This window comes from Crocuta crocuta, unplaced genomic scaffold (assembly GCF_008692635.1).
Source record: "Crocuta crocuta isolate KB4526 unplaced genomic scaffold, BGI_CrCroc_1.0 scaffold388, whole genome shotgun sequence".
In the NCBI taxonomy this organism is placed as follows: domain Eukaryota; kingdom Metazoa; phylum Chordata; class Mammalia; order Carnivora; family Hyaenidae; genus Crocuta; species Crocuta crocuta.
In genome coordinates this window covers 559,878-576,581 of record NW_027528867.1, presented here as the reverse complement: position 1 = coordinate 576,581, position 16,704 = coordinate 559,878, and the positions used below count along the sequence as shown (strand labels likewise).

General features: G+C 44.4%; 1 protein-coding gene across 1 annotated transcript in view; it reads left to right on the top strand.

The window, feature by feature from the left end:
• The window catches only part of HYDIN (HYDIN axonemal central pair apparatus protein), a 334,542-nt gene that overhangs the window by 249,025 nt on the left and 68,813 nt on the right, over positions 1-16,704 (top strand). The window contains exons 46-54 of the mRNA XM_077756337.1: positions 1,640-1,861; positions 5,131-5,339; positions 5,565-5,747; positions 6,826-6,945; positions 9,663-9,822; positions 9,928-10,100; positions 10,724-10,922; positions 13,369-13,468; positions 15,812-15,911. Of these exons, the coding sequence (XP_077612463.1) occupies positions 1,640-1,861; positions 5,131-5,339; positions 5,565-5,747; positions 6,826-6,945; positions 9,663-9,822; positions 9,928-10,100; positions 10,724-10,922; positions 13,369-13,468; positions 15,812-15,911 (1,466 nt within the window). The remainder of the gene's footprint in view (positions 1-1,639; positions 1,862-5,130; positions 5,340-5,564; positions 5,748-6,825; positions 6,946-9,662; positions 9,823-9,927; positions 10,101-10,723; positions 10,923-13,368; positions 13,469-15,811; positions 15,912-16,704) is intronic.

The window sequence follows — 16,704 nt, the reverse complement described above, 5'->3', positions numbered from 1 at the left end:
GGGGGGGGCTGCACAGTTTGCTGATCTCTGGTTTAGTCTATCAGAAATTAGACACAACCTTGACAAAGAGAGAACAGAGCCTAAGAGGAATGTATGGCAGGTAAGGGTTGATGGGAGAACACAGGTAATTCCTCAAGGGGGCAGATTAGGGTGTGATGTGTCCTCACAGCGAGAGTCCGCCACAGTGGGCCAGGTGGGCCAAAGGGCAGAAGACACAACACCATTCGTTTTATAGTTCCGCCTCCACTCAGCCTTAGGTAAGGCGTCCTGGCCATTTTCCCCCTAGAAATATGTTTTTTGAAAAAGGAACATGTCGGGGCGCCTGGGTGGCTTAGTCGGTTAAGCGTCCGACTTTCGCTTGGGTCATGATCTCGCGGTTCGTGGGTTCAAGCCCCGCATTGGGCTCTGTGCTGACTGCCAGCTCAGAGCCTGGAGCCTGTTTCAGTCTGTGACTCCCTCTCACTCTGACCCTCCGCTGCTCACGCTCTCTCTCTCTCTCTTAGAAATAAATAAAACATTTAAAAAAAAAAAAAAAGAAAAGAAAAAGGAACATCTCCTCTTGCTTAGCACTCCAGTACTATAGCCAAGATGATCTGCTTGCCTTTTTTTTTTTTCCTCTCCACATTTCCAAGCCACACGTTAGACTGATGATTGTAAAGTTCTTTAACCCTGGCCATATTAATTTAACATTTGGTACAAACTCTTCATTCCTTTCTCTCACAGACATTCAAACCCTGGGAGCTAACACTAGCTAAGCATTAGGTTTTTAGCCACCTGCCGGGCAGGTTAGAAACGCCGGATTCCATGAAGACAGTTGCCTGCTTGGCCTAATAGCCCATTTGGTCCACAGAACGGGTGCTCCAGTGGGCTGTAACACCGTTTCGATGATGACAAATCTAGAGATAGCATGCTTATTCTGAAGGGCTCCATGCTGAGAAGGATGCTGCTGCTAAATTTTAAATGTGTCTTCTGTGGAAGATGCTCCTTCAGTATATATCAGAGCAGAAGGGGAGAATGCTGTAGGAATAAATTTCCTCTCCAGGTTCTTTTTGACTTCTCTCTTCCTTCCCATCCTTTAACCCATTCCTGGAACCTTGGCTTTTTTTTTTTTCTTTGCTGTATTTGACCTGCTCCACCCCTATCTTTCAGCATTAGAAGGAAAGAATGTTTAAAGGTAAAAGAACACTTAATACAAGACCTGAAAACAGATAGAACAGCTCTGTACTATAGACATCAGTGCCTTAAGAGCTATTCTCTAAAACATATTTTTGAGTGCCTACTGTATGCTAGGCCCTGTGCTATATGGTCCTGGCTTCTGTCCCAGTGGAGTTTATATAACATCTAACTGCAGAGACAGACAGAGTAAAGTGACAAGGGCCATGATGAGAGAGGTACAGGGAGCGTGCGGCCACAGCAAGTACCCCTGCCTGGTCTAGGAATGTAGGGGTCTAGAAAGACCTATAGAGCTGTGTAAGAAGCCTTTCACACCCCTCCCCTGACACATGCCCATGGCAGGGGCATCTCCCAAGAATGTTGAGGAAAAGGCAGGAGAATCTGAACCACCCTCTGCTCACTCAGGGAGGCAGTTAGGGGAATCCCACCCTGTGCACAGGAAATTAACCATGGGCTTTTCCTTTAGATCCTGGACATCTTGGGTCTGGGTTCCTCTGGCCCACCCATCCCTCCTCCGGCTTTATTCTCAATCATCTCCTTCCCCATGAAGCGGCTGCCTCTGGCCACAACAGAAATCCTGAAGCATTTTGTGTTTGTGAGCCCACCATCTGAAGAGCTCCCCCTGCTGGAGGAGAAAAGAGAAGGAGAAGCAGAACCAGAGATTTCAAGCACCATGGGCTCTGTGAAGGTAAAGATCAAGCCAGCCATCTTGCCCTCCTGACCTTGGCAGGACTTCAGACTGGCAGACGGAGGAGGTCACCCTCCACATGGTCCAAAATTGAGTACAGTGTTGAGTGTCATGCTCACTGATGTGTTTGCCCTTGACTCATCAGGGATCCAGCTGGGGGACCTCTCATGACCCTCTCTCAAAATGGCTCATTCTCATCTTCCACCCTTTTTAGTCCCCATGGGATGGTCTAGGGAACTTGTCAAATTGCTCTGAAGTTCATGTGTGAGAAAAAATAGTAAGCAAAACCAGCTCTTTTAAGAGAAGATATTAGAGGGGCGCCTGGGTGGCTTAGTCGGTTAAGCGTCCGACTTTCGCTTGGGTCATGATCTCGCGGTTCGTGGGTTTGAGCCCCACGTCGGGCTCTGTGCTGACTGCCAGCTCAGAGCCTGGAGCCTGTTTCAGATTCTGTGTCTCCCTCTCTCTCTGACCCTCCCCTGCTCGCGCTGTCACTCTGTCTCCTAGAAATAAAACATTAAAAAATTTTAAAAAAGAAAAAAAAGAAAAGATATTAGAGTTTGTTGGGAAGATAAGATAGTTCACATAGTGCATGAGCATACAAGAATCCACAGACACAAATGAAGGCAAGTCACAGCACTAGCAAAAGAACAGATTACCAAAGAATTTATCAAGATGATTGGATGTTTTGGCAAACTCACTTTTTATCTCTTTATTGACACAATACAGTAAAAATAATTCCAGCTGGATCAAAAATATAAGCAATCTGGGGTCACCTCAGCTTAGTCAGTTGAGCATCCAACTCTTGAATTCAGTTTGTGAGCTTGAACCTAGCATTGAGCTTCATGCTGACAGTATGGAGCCTGCTTGGGATTCTCTCTCACACTTTTTCTCTCTGTGCCTCTCCCCTGCTCTCTCACTCTCTCTCAAAATAAATAAATGAACATTTTTTAAAAATTAAAAGTATAACCAATCCAAATAAAATCATATACAATTAAAAGAAAATAGATATGCAATTAATAGAATAAACCACAAAGGAAAAATAGATTTGACCAATAATATACAGAAGGTATATATATTAAGAACTATAGAGAGGCTTTTTATTCCCAGAGGAGTTTGATGGCCCCAAATTTGAATCTCTCTGCATAGCCTCCTACAAAACATACATCGCAGCAAGAATAATAAAACTGCCTGGGAGTGCCTGGGTGGCTCAGTCAGTTGAGCATCCAACTTGCACTCAGGTCATGATCTTGTGGTTCACAAGTTTGAGCCCCACATCAGGCTCTGGAGCCTGCTTCAGGTTCTGTTTCTCCCTCTTTCTCTGCCCTTTCTCAGCCCACGCTCTGTCTCTCTCTCTCAAAAAATAAATAACAACATTTAAATAAATAAAATCACCTATAAGCTCTTCCTAAGGCTTGGTTAGGTTAAGAGACCCCCTCAAACTGCTATTTACAAGTAAGTAAGAAATTACAAGTAAGTAAGAAATCTGAGGGGCACCTGGATGGCTCAATCAGTTGAGCATCTGACTTCAGGTTATAATCTCGTAGTTCGAGAGTTCAAGCCCCACATCGGGCTCACTGCTGTCGGTGAGCCAGCTTTGGATCCTCTGTCCCCCATTCTCTGCCCCTCCCCTACTTGCTCTCTCTCTCCTCCTATCAAAAATAAATAAACATTTAGGAAAAAAAGAAGAAATTATCATTTGAAGCGAAATAAGTAAGGCAGAGAAGGACAGATACCATATGTATGCATGTATAGGTGGATTAGGATGAACTTAATGGAGGACCATGGGGGAGAAGGGGAAAAATAGTGGGGGAGAGGGAGAGAAGAAAACCATGAGAGACTCTTGAATGCTGAAAACAAAGTCAGAGCTAATGGGGTGGAGGAGAAGGGAAGGGGGTTGATGGGCATGGAGGAGGGCACTTGTTGGGATGAGCACTGGGTATTATGTGGAAACCAACTTGACAATAAACTATTTTTTTAAAATTATCATTTGAGATCAGCAGCATGCGTGGGCAGGTCTTTCTAAAACAGAGTCCAAATAAAAAAGATTTAAAAATTGCCAACATCAGAGGTGACTATGACACCAACCTCTTTCCCTAAAATGAGCCACAAACAGAATAAGGTTAAGCATTCTTTAACTTACCATTTTAGGAGAAACTCTAGTTCATCCCCAATTGTCAGAAGACACTTCATTCTGGAAGAATGGCAACTAAAACTATAGAAAGAAGAGTAGAATTAGAAAAACACAGGGCACCTGGGTGGCTCAGTCAGTTAAGCATCCAACTTCAGCTCAGGTCGCATTGGTGGTTCATTGGTAGAATTCTCTCCTGCCAACTTCGGCTCAGGTCATGATCTCATGGATTGTGAGTTTCAGCCCCACATTGAGCTCTCTGCTGTCAACACAGACCCTGCTTCTGATCTTTTCTCCCCCACCTCTCTCTCTGCTCCTCCCCACCTCTCGCACACGTGCTCTATCTCTGTCTCAAAAATAAATATTTTTTAAAAAGAAAAAAAACACTATTCTGTTATCCCCAGCAAAGTATTAATTGAGGAGCACCAACTGATACAAAACAAAAAGCAGTGCTTTGTTGGGGAACAAGATGTGCACTGTGAGCCCAGAGCCTCCTCCCACAGGTGACCAGCAGCTGCAAAGGCAGAAGCCCACTTCACCATGGCCAGCTCTGGCGGGCACCACTCCAGCCACATGAACACACTGCATCTGTAATCATGGGTTGACATGGCATTGTTTTTGTCCCTCATTATGTTGGAGTGTGACACATACTGCATCCTCTGTGAATCAAATCAAGCTTTGAAGCCTAATTTCTATCTTATAAAAACTACAGGGAATAAAGGAATAAGTGAAATGACACTCTAAAAATAGAAAATTTCAGAGTATGGAATATTCTGTCAGAACACAGGTCTGGTCTGTCAAAAGTCAGTGTGATTAGGAGTGGCTGAGGAGTCTAAAGTAAAAAGTACTGAGGAAACACAACAAAATGCATATAGGAACACATTCCCTGCAGCTTCGAGCTTTCTCTAGGCTTTGGCCTCCTCGGGGAACGGGCTGCCAAGGAAAGCACTAGACTTCTCTCTACACTACTCCTCTTCTCTGCTAGGACAGTCGTCTGGGCCCTCCTCTGCTCTAAGCAGCTGCCGGCATCCTGGACCTGCAGTGCAGCCACCCCAGACAGCAAACATGTTGTGGGCATCTTTGTGTCTGTTCGTGTGTATGGAAATGAGTATTTAAGACCTCATGCTTGTTTTTAATTAAGGCCCAGGAGGAGCAGACCACCTCCTCTAAGGGAAGCAGACAGAAACTGAAAGAAAAGGCAGATCAGGCCCGAGACACTCAGAAGGACAAACGTCGCATGGCCTTCAACAGGAAGGTCCTTTCTGGGGCAATGTCTGGAGCCATTGCCCCCCTGTCAGACATGGACCAGAGCAGCTTCTCTGGGCAGTTCTCTCAGGAGAAATTCATCAGGTGGGCCTCTGGACCACCCAAGGGTGGGGGAGAGGGGTAATTGAAGCCCAAATAGAGGGAGTGGCTGTCCCAACACCAGATGGGAGCAGAGCCGTCCTGCCTGTAGGACCCTCTACATGGCTGTGCCCAACCCCGGCTGGTGGGGACTCCTCCCAGGCAGCTGTCCTGCCTGCTTCTAGCCCAGAGGAAGCCTTCTGTCTCTAAAAGTCCTGTGGTCATTGGCAGGCTGAACCATTTCCGGTGGATCGTGCCAGCCAACAGTGAGGTGACCTTGCGATTACACTTCTCTTCTGCTGACATTGGGACCTTTGACCAGACGTTTAACTTTGAGATCCTTGGGACTCACCGCCAGTACCAGCTTTACTGCCGGGGCGTGTGCAGTTATCCATACATCTGCCAAGACCCAAAGTAAGTGTATTGTACTTTAAATTTTTTTTATAGTTTTTATTTATTTTTGAGACAGAGAGAAACACAGCATGAGTGGGGGAGGAGCAGAGAGAGAGGGAGACACAGAATCTGAAATGGGCTCCAAGCTCTGAGTTGCCTGCACAGAACCCTATGTGGGGCTCGAACCCACGAACTGGGAGATCATGACCTGGGCCGAAGTCGGACACTTAACCAACTGAGCCACCCAGGTACGCCAAGTGTATTGTACTTTAAAAGAGAGAGTTGACAGAAACATTTTTGTTTTCCCACATGGCACTTTGAGCAAGGTAGCTCTCCCTACCAATGTGGCCCTGGGGTGTTGCCAGGTGTACTGGGCATCAGTGTCTTGGACACTGACAAAGCCACAGGAATGTCATATATCATGAAACTGAGCATGTCAGTAGGTGTGAGGCCAGTGAATTGTCCTTCTCTGCCAAGTTAGTTGGCTTATTTAACTACTGGGCTAATTTAAAGAGATTCCATATGTACCATCAGACTTTTTCTCCTATAATATCACTACATGTGTGAAAGTCCACAGACGGACTTTTATTCTGAGCTCCCAAACACCACCATGTCCCTTATGCATGACATAAAGTCACCTGGCTGAGCAAGCTAGTGCACAACCCCTCTAGGGGAAGAAGTCTCTTAGAGCTTGTCCACCAGGAAGACCTTTTTTGCAATTCTCACCAGGGGGCCACACTGGACACGTTACTCAGAAGCTAGCTAATGTCCAGAACTAGTTTTCCATAGGGATTATTTTTGCAGCCAGGCACCCTAGAACAGGAAGTCTAACTCAGCTCTGTCATCAGCCCTTCATTATGAAAGATACCACTGGGAATCTTTTTTCTCAAGTTCAAACCATACTATCATCTCAGGGGTGGTGGGAGGGAGGGAGCAGGAATAAAGGCTCAACTGAGGTCCTCAAATTAAGAATCATTCTGTCTGAGGACACCTGGACTCTTTGCTGAACAGCGAATGTGGGGTTCATGTAAACATCAAGCGGAGGCATTGAACTTCCACTCAGACAACCTCTCTTCCTCTCTTCCTCCCCTGTGCTCAGAGTGGTATTTCCTCAGTGGAAGATGGACATGAAGACAGATGAGGTCATCTTTAAGAAGCATATTATGAGCATGGAGAAGTTTTACTTTGGGCCACTGCTTTGTGGAAAATCAAGAGATAAGTAAGAGTTCCATTATTTCAAAACAGATTTTGGACTCCAAGTTGGACTCATGACTAATAGTACAAACAGGATTACTATGTGGATGTGGTTTTTATAATGCTGCCTCAGTTAGCCCTGAACCACAAATCAGGAAAACTGGGTTCTTGTGTTCTGAGTTCCTGCTAAGCACCCAGATGAATGTGGGCACCATCTTCCCAGATGGAAAAGCCTGGAGGAGGACCAGGTTTCGTTGGAGAAAGGATTCACTCTCGATGTGTTGTTTGAGATGCTTAGGAAGTATAGCTAGTAGCCACATAAGCTCTGTGGTTTTGGTTCTCAGAGGACATCCATGGGGTTCAACAATATGGAGGTCATAGCAGCCTTCTAGGGATTTCTGAGGATGAAACCCAAGCAAAGTGAGTTGAAGAATCATTGGCCAGTAAAAGAATGAAGATGGGGTGTGAAGATAGTTCTTTGGAAAGCTTGGCTGTGAAGAAAGATAGAGACAGTCAAGGGTGAGAGGGAGACATGAAGTCCAGGGAACACTGCTCACACACTGTTGTTCTTATGATGTTGGGATGCCAAGAGAATGCAGGGAGGAAGAGGTCAGAGTTTTGCAAGGAAGTAAAGGCCATCAGTGGTATAGCTCCGTTAGACGACACAATGGGATGCAGAGATGCTGTTCTTGCCAGGAAGAGGGGCTATCACCTCCTACTAGGAGAGAGGAAGGCACATGGCTTCAGGTGCAGATTTGGTTGGAACAGTGAGAAGGTTCCATACAACCATCTATTTTCTCCATGACACAATTTCAAGATCATCCCTAACAGGGAGGGAAGTGGAGAGAAGATTAAAATGTTGAGAAAATGGAGAGCGGGTGGAACAGTTTTGTGGGAAGTTGGGGAGGGAGAATGTTAGAGAAAAAGATTAGGGTTGTTAGGCAAAATTGGGTGCCCAGGTGAGGATTATGGCCATACATTTCTACTGATATCAGATTTTTCACTCACGCACAAACTTCTCATTGTGTAGGCAGAGAGGTTAATACCAAAACTGGAGCAGTTCTTACCACGTCTTAATTCTGTCTAGCATTTATTGTGGTAAGTAGGCTGGACCAGAAAGCCAAGATGAAGAGGGTTGGCTGACAAAGGCCCAGTAGAAGGGCTTCAGAGGGAGATGGAGGAGCGTTATAGGACAGGATGTACAGAGCAGCCCAAGGCCAGAAGTCAGGGAAATTATGGCCATTCAGAGAGGCATGTGTTCTGGCAGCAGTGGAACCACCAGAATTTGGGGTCAGACAGCACTGATCCAGAAGGAGAGGATTACAGTGGCCCAGAAACAGGGCCCCATACAATCGGTTATTTATTTATTTTCTTAAATGTTGATGAGCCTCAATGTTCTTATCTGCAAAATGGGAAAATAATAGCACCCATCCACAGATTTGTGAAATTGAACTGGATAATGCACATGAGATAGTGCTGGATGGTGGTGGTGACCAGGTAGATATGAAGGTCACCCCCTCTTTCATAGTGACAGAGAACATGCTGTCTCTCTGACTCTGATTTGGTGTCTGCCATTTGCTCTCCTTCCTTCCTTTATCACTATTTATCCAAAAAGCTTTTCAGACTGTTTCTGGGCAGCAGTGGGGACTATGGTGACTGTTTTCCTGACCTCTGATCTCTGCCAATGTGCATCTTCATTGGCATTCCTTGTACTTCTGTGGTTCCTTTTCTGTTCATTACCATTAACTGAGTAGCTTCTAATACCAACAGTTTTCAACTTAGTGGCTCTTTCCCAAAGTCATGAAGGAATGGAAACAGCCTTGTACCAGTGAACCACACCAAATGAATCCATGTCAGAATGGTAACATCTTGTACAGGTCTAGGAGAAGGAGGTAAAGGAGATCATCTCCAAGACAGATGTGAAATAATAAGTTATTCACAGGATCATGTCTCCTGGGAAGATAAGCCCTGGGAAGGTTAGAGCTGCACGGTTCTTAGTTAGAATTCTTTGCCATAATAGCTGCCACTGCATTTAATACTCATAGAAATCCCAACAAGTATTATTTTCCCATCTTTTTTTTAAAATTTTATTGTTTTATTTATTTCTGAGAGAGAGACAGCATGAGCAGGGAAGGGTCAGAGAGAGAGGGAGACACAGAATCTGAAAAAGGCTCCAGGCTCTGAGCTGGCTGTCAGTACAGAGCCTGATGTAGGGCTCGAACCCACGAATCGCGAGACCATTGACCTGAGCCAAAGTCAGACGCTTAACCGACTGAGCCACCCAGGCATCCCTATTATTTTCCCATCTCAGAGATGAGGAGACCAAGCTTGCAGGGAGAGGGATCAGGTCATAGCCACAGGTCTTCACAACTGCATAGCTTGTGTTCTTAGCCGCCATGCTACTGCCTCGGTGAACCATACTACCTTTTGTACACCCCACAATCTCCTTTTCTCCCTGAACTCCCAGTCAGTGCTCACATCCACATCCCTAATTCTTCTTTTTATGTTTATTTATTTATTTTGAGAGAGATAGACAGCGAGCAGGGGAGGGGCAGAGAGAGAGAGAGAGAGAGAGAGAGAGAGAATCCCAAGCAGGCTCTGTGCTTTCAGTGCAGAGGCCAATGCAGAGCTCAAACTCATGAACTGTGAGATCATGACCTGAGCCAAAATCAAGAGTTGGATGCTTAACCAACTGAGCCACCCAGGTGTCCCTCCACATCCCTAATTCTTCTTCATTTCCAGGTACAAGTCATCCTTGTTCCCAGGCAACATGGAAACATTGACAATCCTGAACAATTCACCAATGGTTGCAGAGGTGTTCTTCTGTTTTCAGAATGATGTCAAAGCAAACACCTACTTCCTGGAGCCCATCAGCATGATTCTGAAACCCAATGAGAAGCAGGTACAGTCACATGGAAACAAGTCTACCTCAGAGCAAGTTTTTCTTGGGAATTTGAGGCCTTAGCATTCTCAGCATAAATGTATTTTGTTTTGACTCTTTCCTTAGATGCTAAACATATGGGCCTACCCTACTGCAGTTGGTGTCTTTGAAGACTGCATTGTCTGCTGCATCAAGGAGAACCCAGAGCCAACGGTCTTCAAATTAAGCTGCCAAGGGGTCCGCCCAGAACTAGAGCTGGAACCCAGGCAATTGCATTTTGACCGACTCTTGCTGCACAGGTGAGAATTCTGGATGATACCAGGACTGCAATGGAATTTAAAGAACATTTAGTTCTAGGGCAACCAACTCATCCTGATTTTCTCAAGACTTTCCTAGTTTTAGCACTGAAAGTCCTGCATCCTGGGAAACTTCTAGTCCTGTGCAAACCAAGATGGTTAATAGCCCCATGCAGTTCACAAGTTAACTTGACTTCATTAGGGTTCAGGGACTGCCCCCCACCCCCGATATCAATTGCCAAAGTGTGTGCATATTTGCAATTTTCTCAGAAGGACACTTTTTTCCAGATTCTCTAAGCAGTCCATTACCCTAAAAAGTTGGGAGTCTTTGGTCTAGAAATTAGAGCACAAACAGAGAATACTAGACCAAAACTGGGACTTAATATATTCATTCACTGGCTTCATATTATTCTAAATAGAGAATGTTTATTTCTGGGGCTACTAGAAGAGAATATTGTTATGATATGTATCCTGCATTCCTTGATCATTACCACCAGGCCCCATACCCTGATAAACACTGGTTAGTGAACTAAGTAACGATTAAAATAACTAGAAGTGCTTTTTCTGACCTGCCATAATAAATCAGAATCATTTGAAACTGACAAAATTTCTTTTGGTACCCGCAGAAAAGAATCCAAGGTAGTTCTCCTCCGCAACGTCACACCCCTGCCTGTGGCCTGGCGGATCACCAGCCTGGAGCACCTGGGCGATGACTTCACTGTGTCCACCATGCAGGGGTCCATCCCCCCCAAGGCTGAGTACAGCCTGCAGATACACTTCCAGCCGTCCAAACCTGTCAACATCAAGAGGGTGATCCGGTTGGAGGTGAGGCTTCACACATCTTCAGATTTGCTCATCAAATGTGTACATATTGGGTTCCCTGGTACACAAGCATACACACACACACACAGAGCCAGGTCTCACTATTACATGCTCCCAACTGATTCTCATTTGACAACAATCAACCCACGGTGTCTTGTTCTGCACACAATCGTAAACTCCATAAAGGCAGTCTTACTCGTGGCTGATTTTCTGGTGCCAAGAATAGAGCACTCATTCAGTGTAAAGTGAGTGAGTGACTGACCGAATGGTGTTACTATCCCTATGTAAGCATGAGATTTCTGATTTCACACTCCCAAACCCAGTCACTGCTCAGATCCCTATCTCGATAAACATCACCTTTCGCCTAGGTGCTCCCAACAGACACATCATTGATTCCCTCCTTTCCATGACAGCCCATCCTCCAACAAGTCTTGTCAGTTCTGTCTCCCAGGATACCTCCCACCTGCCCACTCCTCTGGCCTCACTGCTGCTGCCACCCTTGCCCAGGCTGTCCGTGGCATCTCTTACCTGGACTTTAGCAGAGGCCCATTCCCCATCCGGGTCCATCAGGTCAGGCCCCTCTCCTGGCAGCACTCTGCTGGCTCCAGCTGCAGTGAGGTTAGAGGCCAGGGTCCCCTGCTTCTCAGGCCCTGCCTACCTCTGTATCCAAACTCGCTCTCACTCATCGGCTCTGTCACATGGTCTCTTGGCTTTTTCCTGCCTCAGGCCCTCGGCCCTGCAGCAGCCCTGCCAAGAATGTCACCCCCAGGCTCTGTGGGGTCCACTGAACAGCACTGCTCCCACTGGGTTCCTCTAGTGACTGCATCAAGGCAATCTCCTGTGATGTGCTATCGCTTGCCCTATCTTCTATCCTTCAGAGCACCTCCCCCTTTCAGATATCCTGTTTCTTCTCGACTTTCTTATGTGAAATCCATCAGGGCAAGATCTTGCCTGACTTGCTTGTCATCTGTATCCATTTCCAAAAGCTGACGTAACAAATGCACATAAACTAAGTGGCTTAAACAACACACATCTGTTCTCTCACAGTGCTAGAAGCCAGAAGTCTGACATCAAGGAGTCTGCAGGGTCATAGTCCCTCCGAAGGCTCTGGGGAAGAATCCTTTCCTGCTTCGCCCAGCTTCTGGTGGCTCCAGGTGTTCCTGGGCTTGTGGCTGTATCTCTCTAACTTTGCCTCCATCTTTATATGGTCTTTCCTGTCTGAATCTTCTCTTCTTCTATCTCTTTTAAGGACATTTGTCATTAGATATAGGGCCCACCCACATAATCCAGGAAGATCTCACCTCAAGATCTTTAACTCAATTACATCTGCAAGGACTATTTCCAAATAAAGTCACATTCCTAGGTTCCAGGAGTTAAAACATGACCACCATTCATTCCACTACTCCATCAGGCCCCCAGTATCTAGCACAGGCCTAAATGTAGAAGGTACTCAGTAGAATCTGTAAAATGAATGAATGAATAAATGAATGAATGAATGCCACTGGCTTTTGAAGCTTGAATCAATTCTGCAGCAGTCAAGGGATTATCCAAGCTTCTCTTTGAATACTTGCAGGAATAGAAAACTTAACAATACTCAAAGCAGCCTGATCTTCCTTGGAACAGGTCTGACTATTAATTCTTCCTTAGATTGAATTCCGATTTACAAATGTGCCTTATATGAATTAATCCTGTTTCTACTTTTGGGTCTACTCAATGGATCTAATCTCTATTTTTCACCTACCTGTGACATTAAGATAGCTGAACACAGATACTGATAGATTCATTTAATCAACAATTGTGTATGACTATCATAGGGTGAAAGTCAGCATTGTTTTAAGTTTAATTTTTTATTGAGAGAGAGAGAGAGTACAGGCAGGGGAGGGGCAGAGAGAAGGAGGGACAGAATCCCAAACAGGCTCTGCACCATCAGCATACAGCCCAGTGTGGAGCTCGAACTCATGAACCATGAGATATAATGACCAACACCAGTCTTGGGGCTCTGTGCTAGGCATGGAGCCTGCTTAAGATTCTGCCTGTCCCTCTGCCCTTCTCCCCTGCATTCTTGCTCGCTCTCTCTCTCAAATAAATAATATTCCAAAGAGCATTTTTCTGCAGTGTATACTCATATCCTCAACCTCAAGAATGTAGTGACAATCATGTAAATAATTTAAAACCCATAAGTGAACAAGATGAAAAATATAGTTCCTTTTTCCCTTTCTTGTATTAACTGTCTATACTGACACTTCCCAAAGGCTGTTATGAGAATATTGATCATATACCAAATGCTCAGTGATGTCAAAAGCTAAATACATCTTAAAAATATTCTATTTTTTTTTAATATTCTACACCATATTTCCTTCTCCATCATTCCCACTGCGTGGTACATAGTTCAGGCTCCAAGCATCATGTGGCTCTTGCTTTTACTCAAAAATTTCTCTTACCCCAACAGGTTTTAGATGCAGACAATCTTGTTGGTATTGTTCAGATTGAAAACATCTTGATCTTCGCAGAGTCTTATGACGTTGCCTTGGACATCACTTTCCCCAAAGGTCTGTTGACCCCTTCAAGGAAAGGGTGTTTAGAAGTCACATCTTTTAGTATAGTATATTTCTTTTTTTTTTAATTTAAATTTTAACCAGTATACAACACAATATTGGTTTCAGGAGTAGAATTCAATGATTTATCACTTACATACAACGCCCAGTGCTCATCACAACAAGTTCCCTCCTTAGTACCCAGCACCCATCTAGCCCATCCCCCACTCACTTCCCTCTATCAACTCTCAGTTTGTTGTCTATCATTAAGATTCTCTAGTGGGTTGTTTCCCTCTCTTCTCTTCCCCCCACTTCACATATATTCATCTGTTTTGTTTCTAAAATTCCACATGAGTGAAATCATTTGGTATTTGTCTTTCTTGGATAGTGTAGCTCTTTTTTCCACCTAAGTATTTTTTTTAATATGATTTATTGTCAAGTTGACTAACATAGAGTGTATACAGTATGCTCTTGGTTTTGAGGGTAGATTCCCATGATTCATTACTTAGTATATTTCTTACATACAAGAAGAAAGTGGATGTTGGGGAGAGCATAGAATTTCAATAAATACTAATGCAAATCCCTGAGTAATGTTAGCAACGTTACTATGAATCTTAACTTCTCTAATGGGAGATTACAAGGGGTGGCCATTATTAGAAAGTTTGCAGAGCTTTTTTCTGAACCTGATCTTAGAGTAAGAACCTGTCTTCCAACCTGTATTAGTTTTCTATCACTGCCATAACAAATTACCAGAAACACTGTGGCTTAAAACAATACGAACTTGGGGCACCTGGGTGGCTTAGTCGGTTAAGCATCCGACTTTCGCTTAGGTCATGATCTCGCGGTTCGTGGGTTCAAGCCCCGCGTCGGGCTCCGTGCTGACTGCCAGCTCAGAGCCTGGAGCCTGTTTCAGTCTGTGACTCCCTCTCTCTCTGACCCTCCCCTGCTCACGCTGTCTCTCTCTCTCTCCACTAGAAATAAATAAAAATATTTAAAAAAAAAAAAAAAAAACAATACGAACTTATCATCTTACAGTTCTATAGGTCTGAAGTCCAAAACTGATCTAACTGGGCTAACATCAAGGTGTTAGCAGAGCTGCATTCATATGGAAGCTCTCAGGGAGAATACAATTCCTTGCCTTTTCCAGCTTCTAGAAGCTGCCTGCATCCCTTGGGGCATGGTCCTTTTACTCCATCTACAGAGCCAGCGATGTTGGGCCAGGTCCTTCTCATGCCACCATCTCTCTAGCTCTCCCCCTTCCATCTACTTCTTCTACCTTTAAGGATGCTTGTGATTACATTGGGCCCACCCAGAGAATCCAGGATGACCTTTCTTTTTCTTTCTTTTTTTTTTTTTTAATGTTTATTTATTTTTGAGAGAGAAAGAGACAGAGCACATGGGGAAGGGACAGAGAGAGAAGGAGACACAGAATTAGAAGCAGGCTTCAGGTTCTGAGCTGTCAGCACAGAGCCCGATGGACGGCTTGAACTCATGAACCACAAGATCATGACCTGAGCCAAAGTCAGACACAACCGACAGAGCCACCCAGAAACCCCATGACCTTTCTGTTTTTTAAAGTCAGATGATTAACAATCTTAATTTCATCTATAATTCCCCTTTGACATGTAAACTAGCATATTCGCAGAATCCAGGGATTAGGACATGGATACCTTCCAGGGGCATAGGCCATTATTCTTCCCAGTTCACTTCCCTAACACCCAGGTTAGATCCCTCCCTTTTAGCATGCAATTCTCCATTAATCCTCCCTTTTCTGACTGTTCTCCTTCTCAGCAAGATTCATAGAACACGAGAGCCACGTGTTTGCCTACATGTCATTAATCTTATGTACAAAGATATTTATTGCAGCATTATTTGTAATAATGAAAGATTGGAAATAACCTAAATGCCTATTAAGAATGGAATATTATTATTGTAGAAATAATATTGTAAATTATGGAACAGCCTATCATGGTACATTATATAACCATTAAGATCACATTTATGAGTTTTCAATTATGTAGGGACATGTTTATGACACAATGTTAAGTAAAAGTATACAAATTTATGTGTAATATTCTAACTATGTATATTATACACCTGATGCAAAAAAAAAAAAAATTTAATAGCATAAGTTTTAGCTAATGGAAAGCATGAGAGGAAGGACAGTGGTCCTAAGATGGAAGCCAGAGGGAGCCACCCAACTTGAACTGGGCTCAAGAGCAGTGTCTATTGTTTCTTGAATGAGACTCAATTATTCGAGGTATTTTTAGCCAGTGTTTTCAGAAAACAAATCCTCTGAATTGTTGCCATGGATTTTCCATGTNTCACCCTCCCTACCCTGGTCCCTGGCCTCTGCAGGAGCTGAAGGAGGCCTTGATTTCGGGATTGTGAAGGTCATGGAAGAGGTGAAGCAGCCCCTGCAGCTGAAGAACCGTGGAAAATATGAGATCATGTTCAGGTAACCTGAAAACCATCAGGCACATGGTCGTCCCCATCCACTCACAAGGAAAAAAGTACAGTCTGGGAGATAAAAAAAAAAAAAAAAAAACCTTGGTTGCTGAAATCATAAGAACTATATCTGCTTTGAGCCTCACCCGAGCTTCAAGTGAATGGAATCCCAACTGCTGAGAGCAGAGATTTTCACACTGCTCTCCACTCTGTGGCTTTTCAGGGACCCTCTGAATGTACCCAGAGCCACAGGGGTCTGAGAGTGGGAGGGAGACTCAGAGGGAGAGGTTTGAAAGGAAGATGTACAAGATGAGGGTGAGGGGAGGTCCTGGGGGTGGAGGGAAAGACTGAAGATGGGGACCTGGCCTCAAGCTCATTCCTATCTGTAATAAGTTGTAAGTTGGCGTTCCACCTCAGACTGCATGTGAAAAAAGGGATTTTCCAATTTTCTTTTTTAATTTTAAGAACCACTATCTTCTAGAATCCAAATGGTGGCCTGGTGGAATAGATCTCCAGCTTGTGCTCCTCTCTTGAGGAAGCAAAAATAATATAAAAACAGAGAGGGAGATAAGCCATTAGAGATCCTTAAATACAGAGAACAAACTGAGGGTTGCTGGAGCAGTGTTGGGTGGGGGGATGGGCTAAATGAGCAACAGGCATTAAGGAGGACACTTGTTGGGATGAGCACTGGGTGTTATATGTAGGTGATATTTCACTGAATCCTTTTCCTGAAATCATTATTATGCTAACTAACTTGTATTTAAATTTTTAAAAATAAATAAAAANCCCTGCTGACTTAGAAG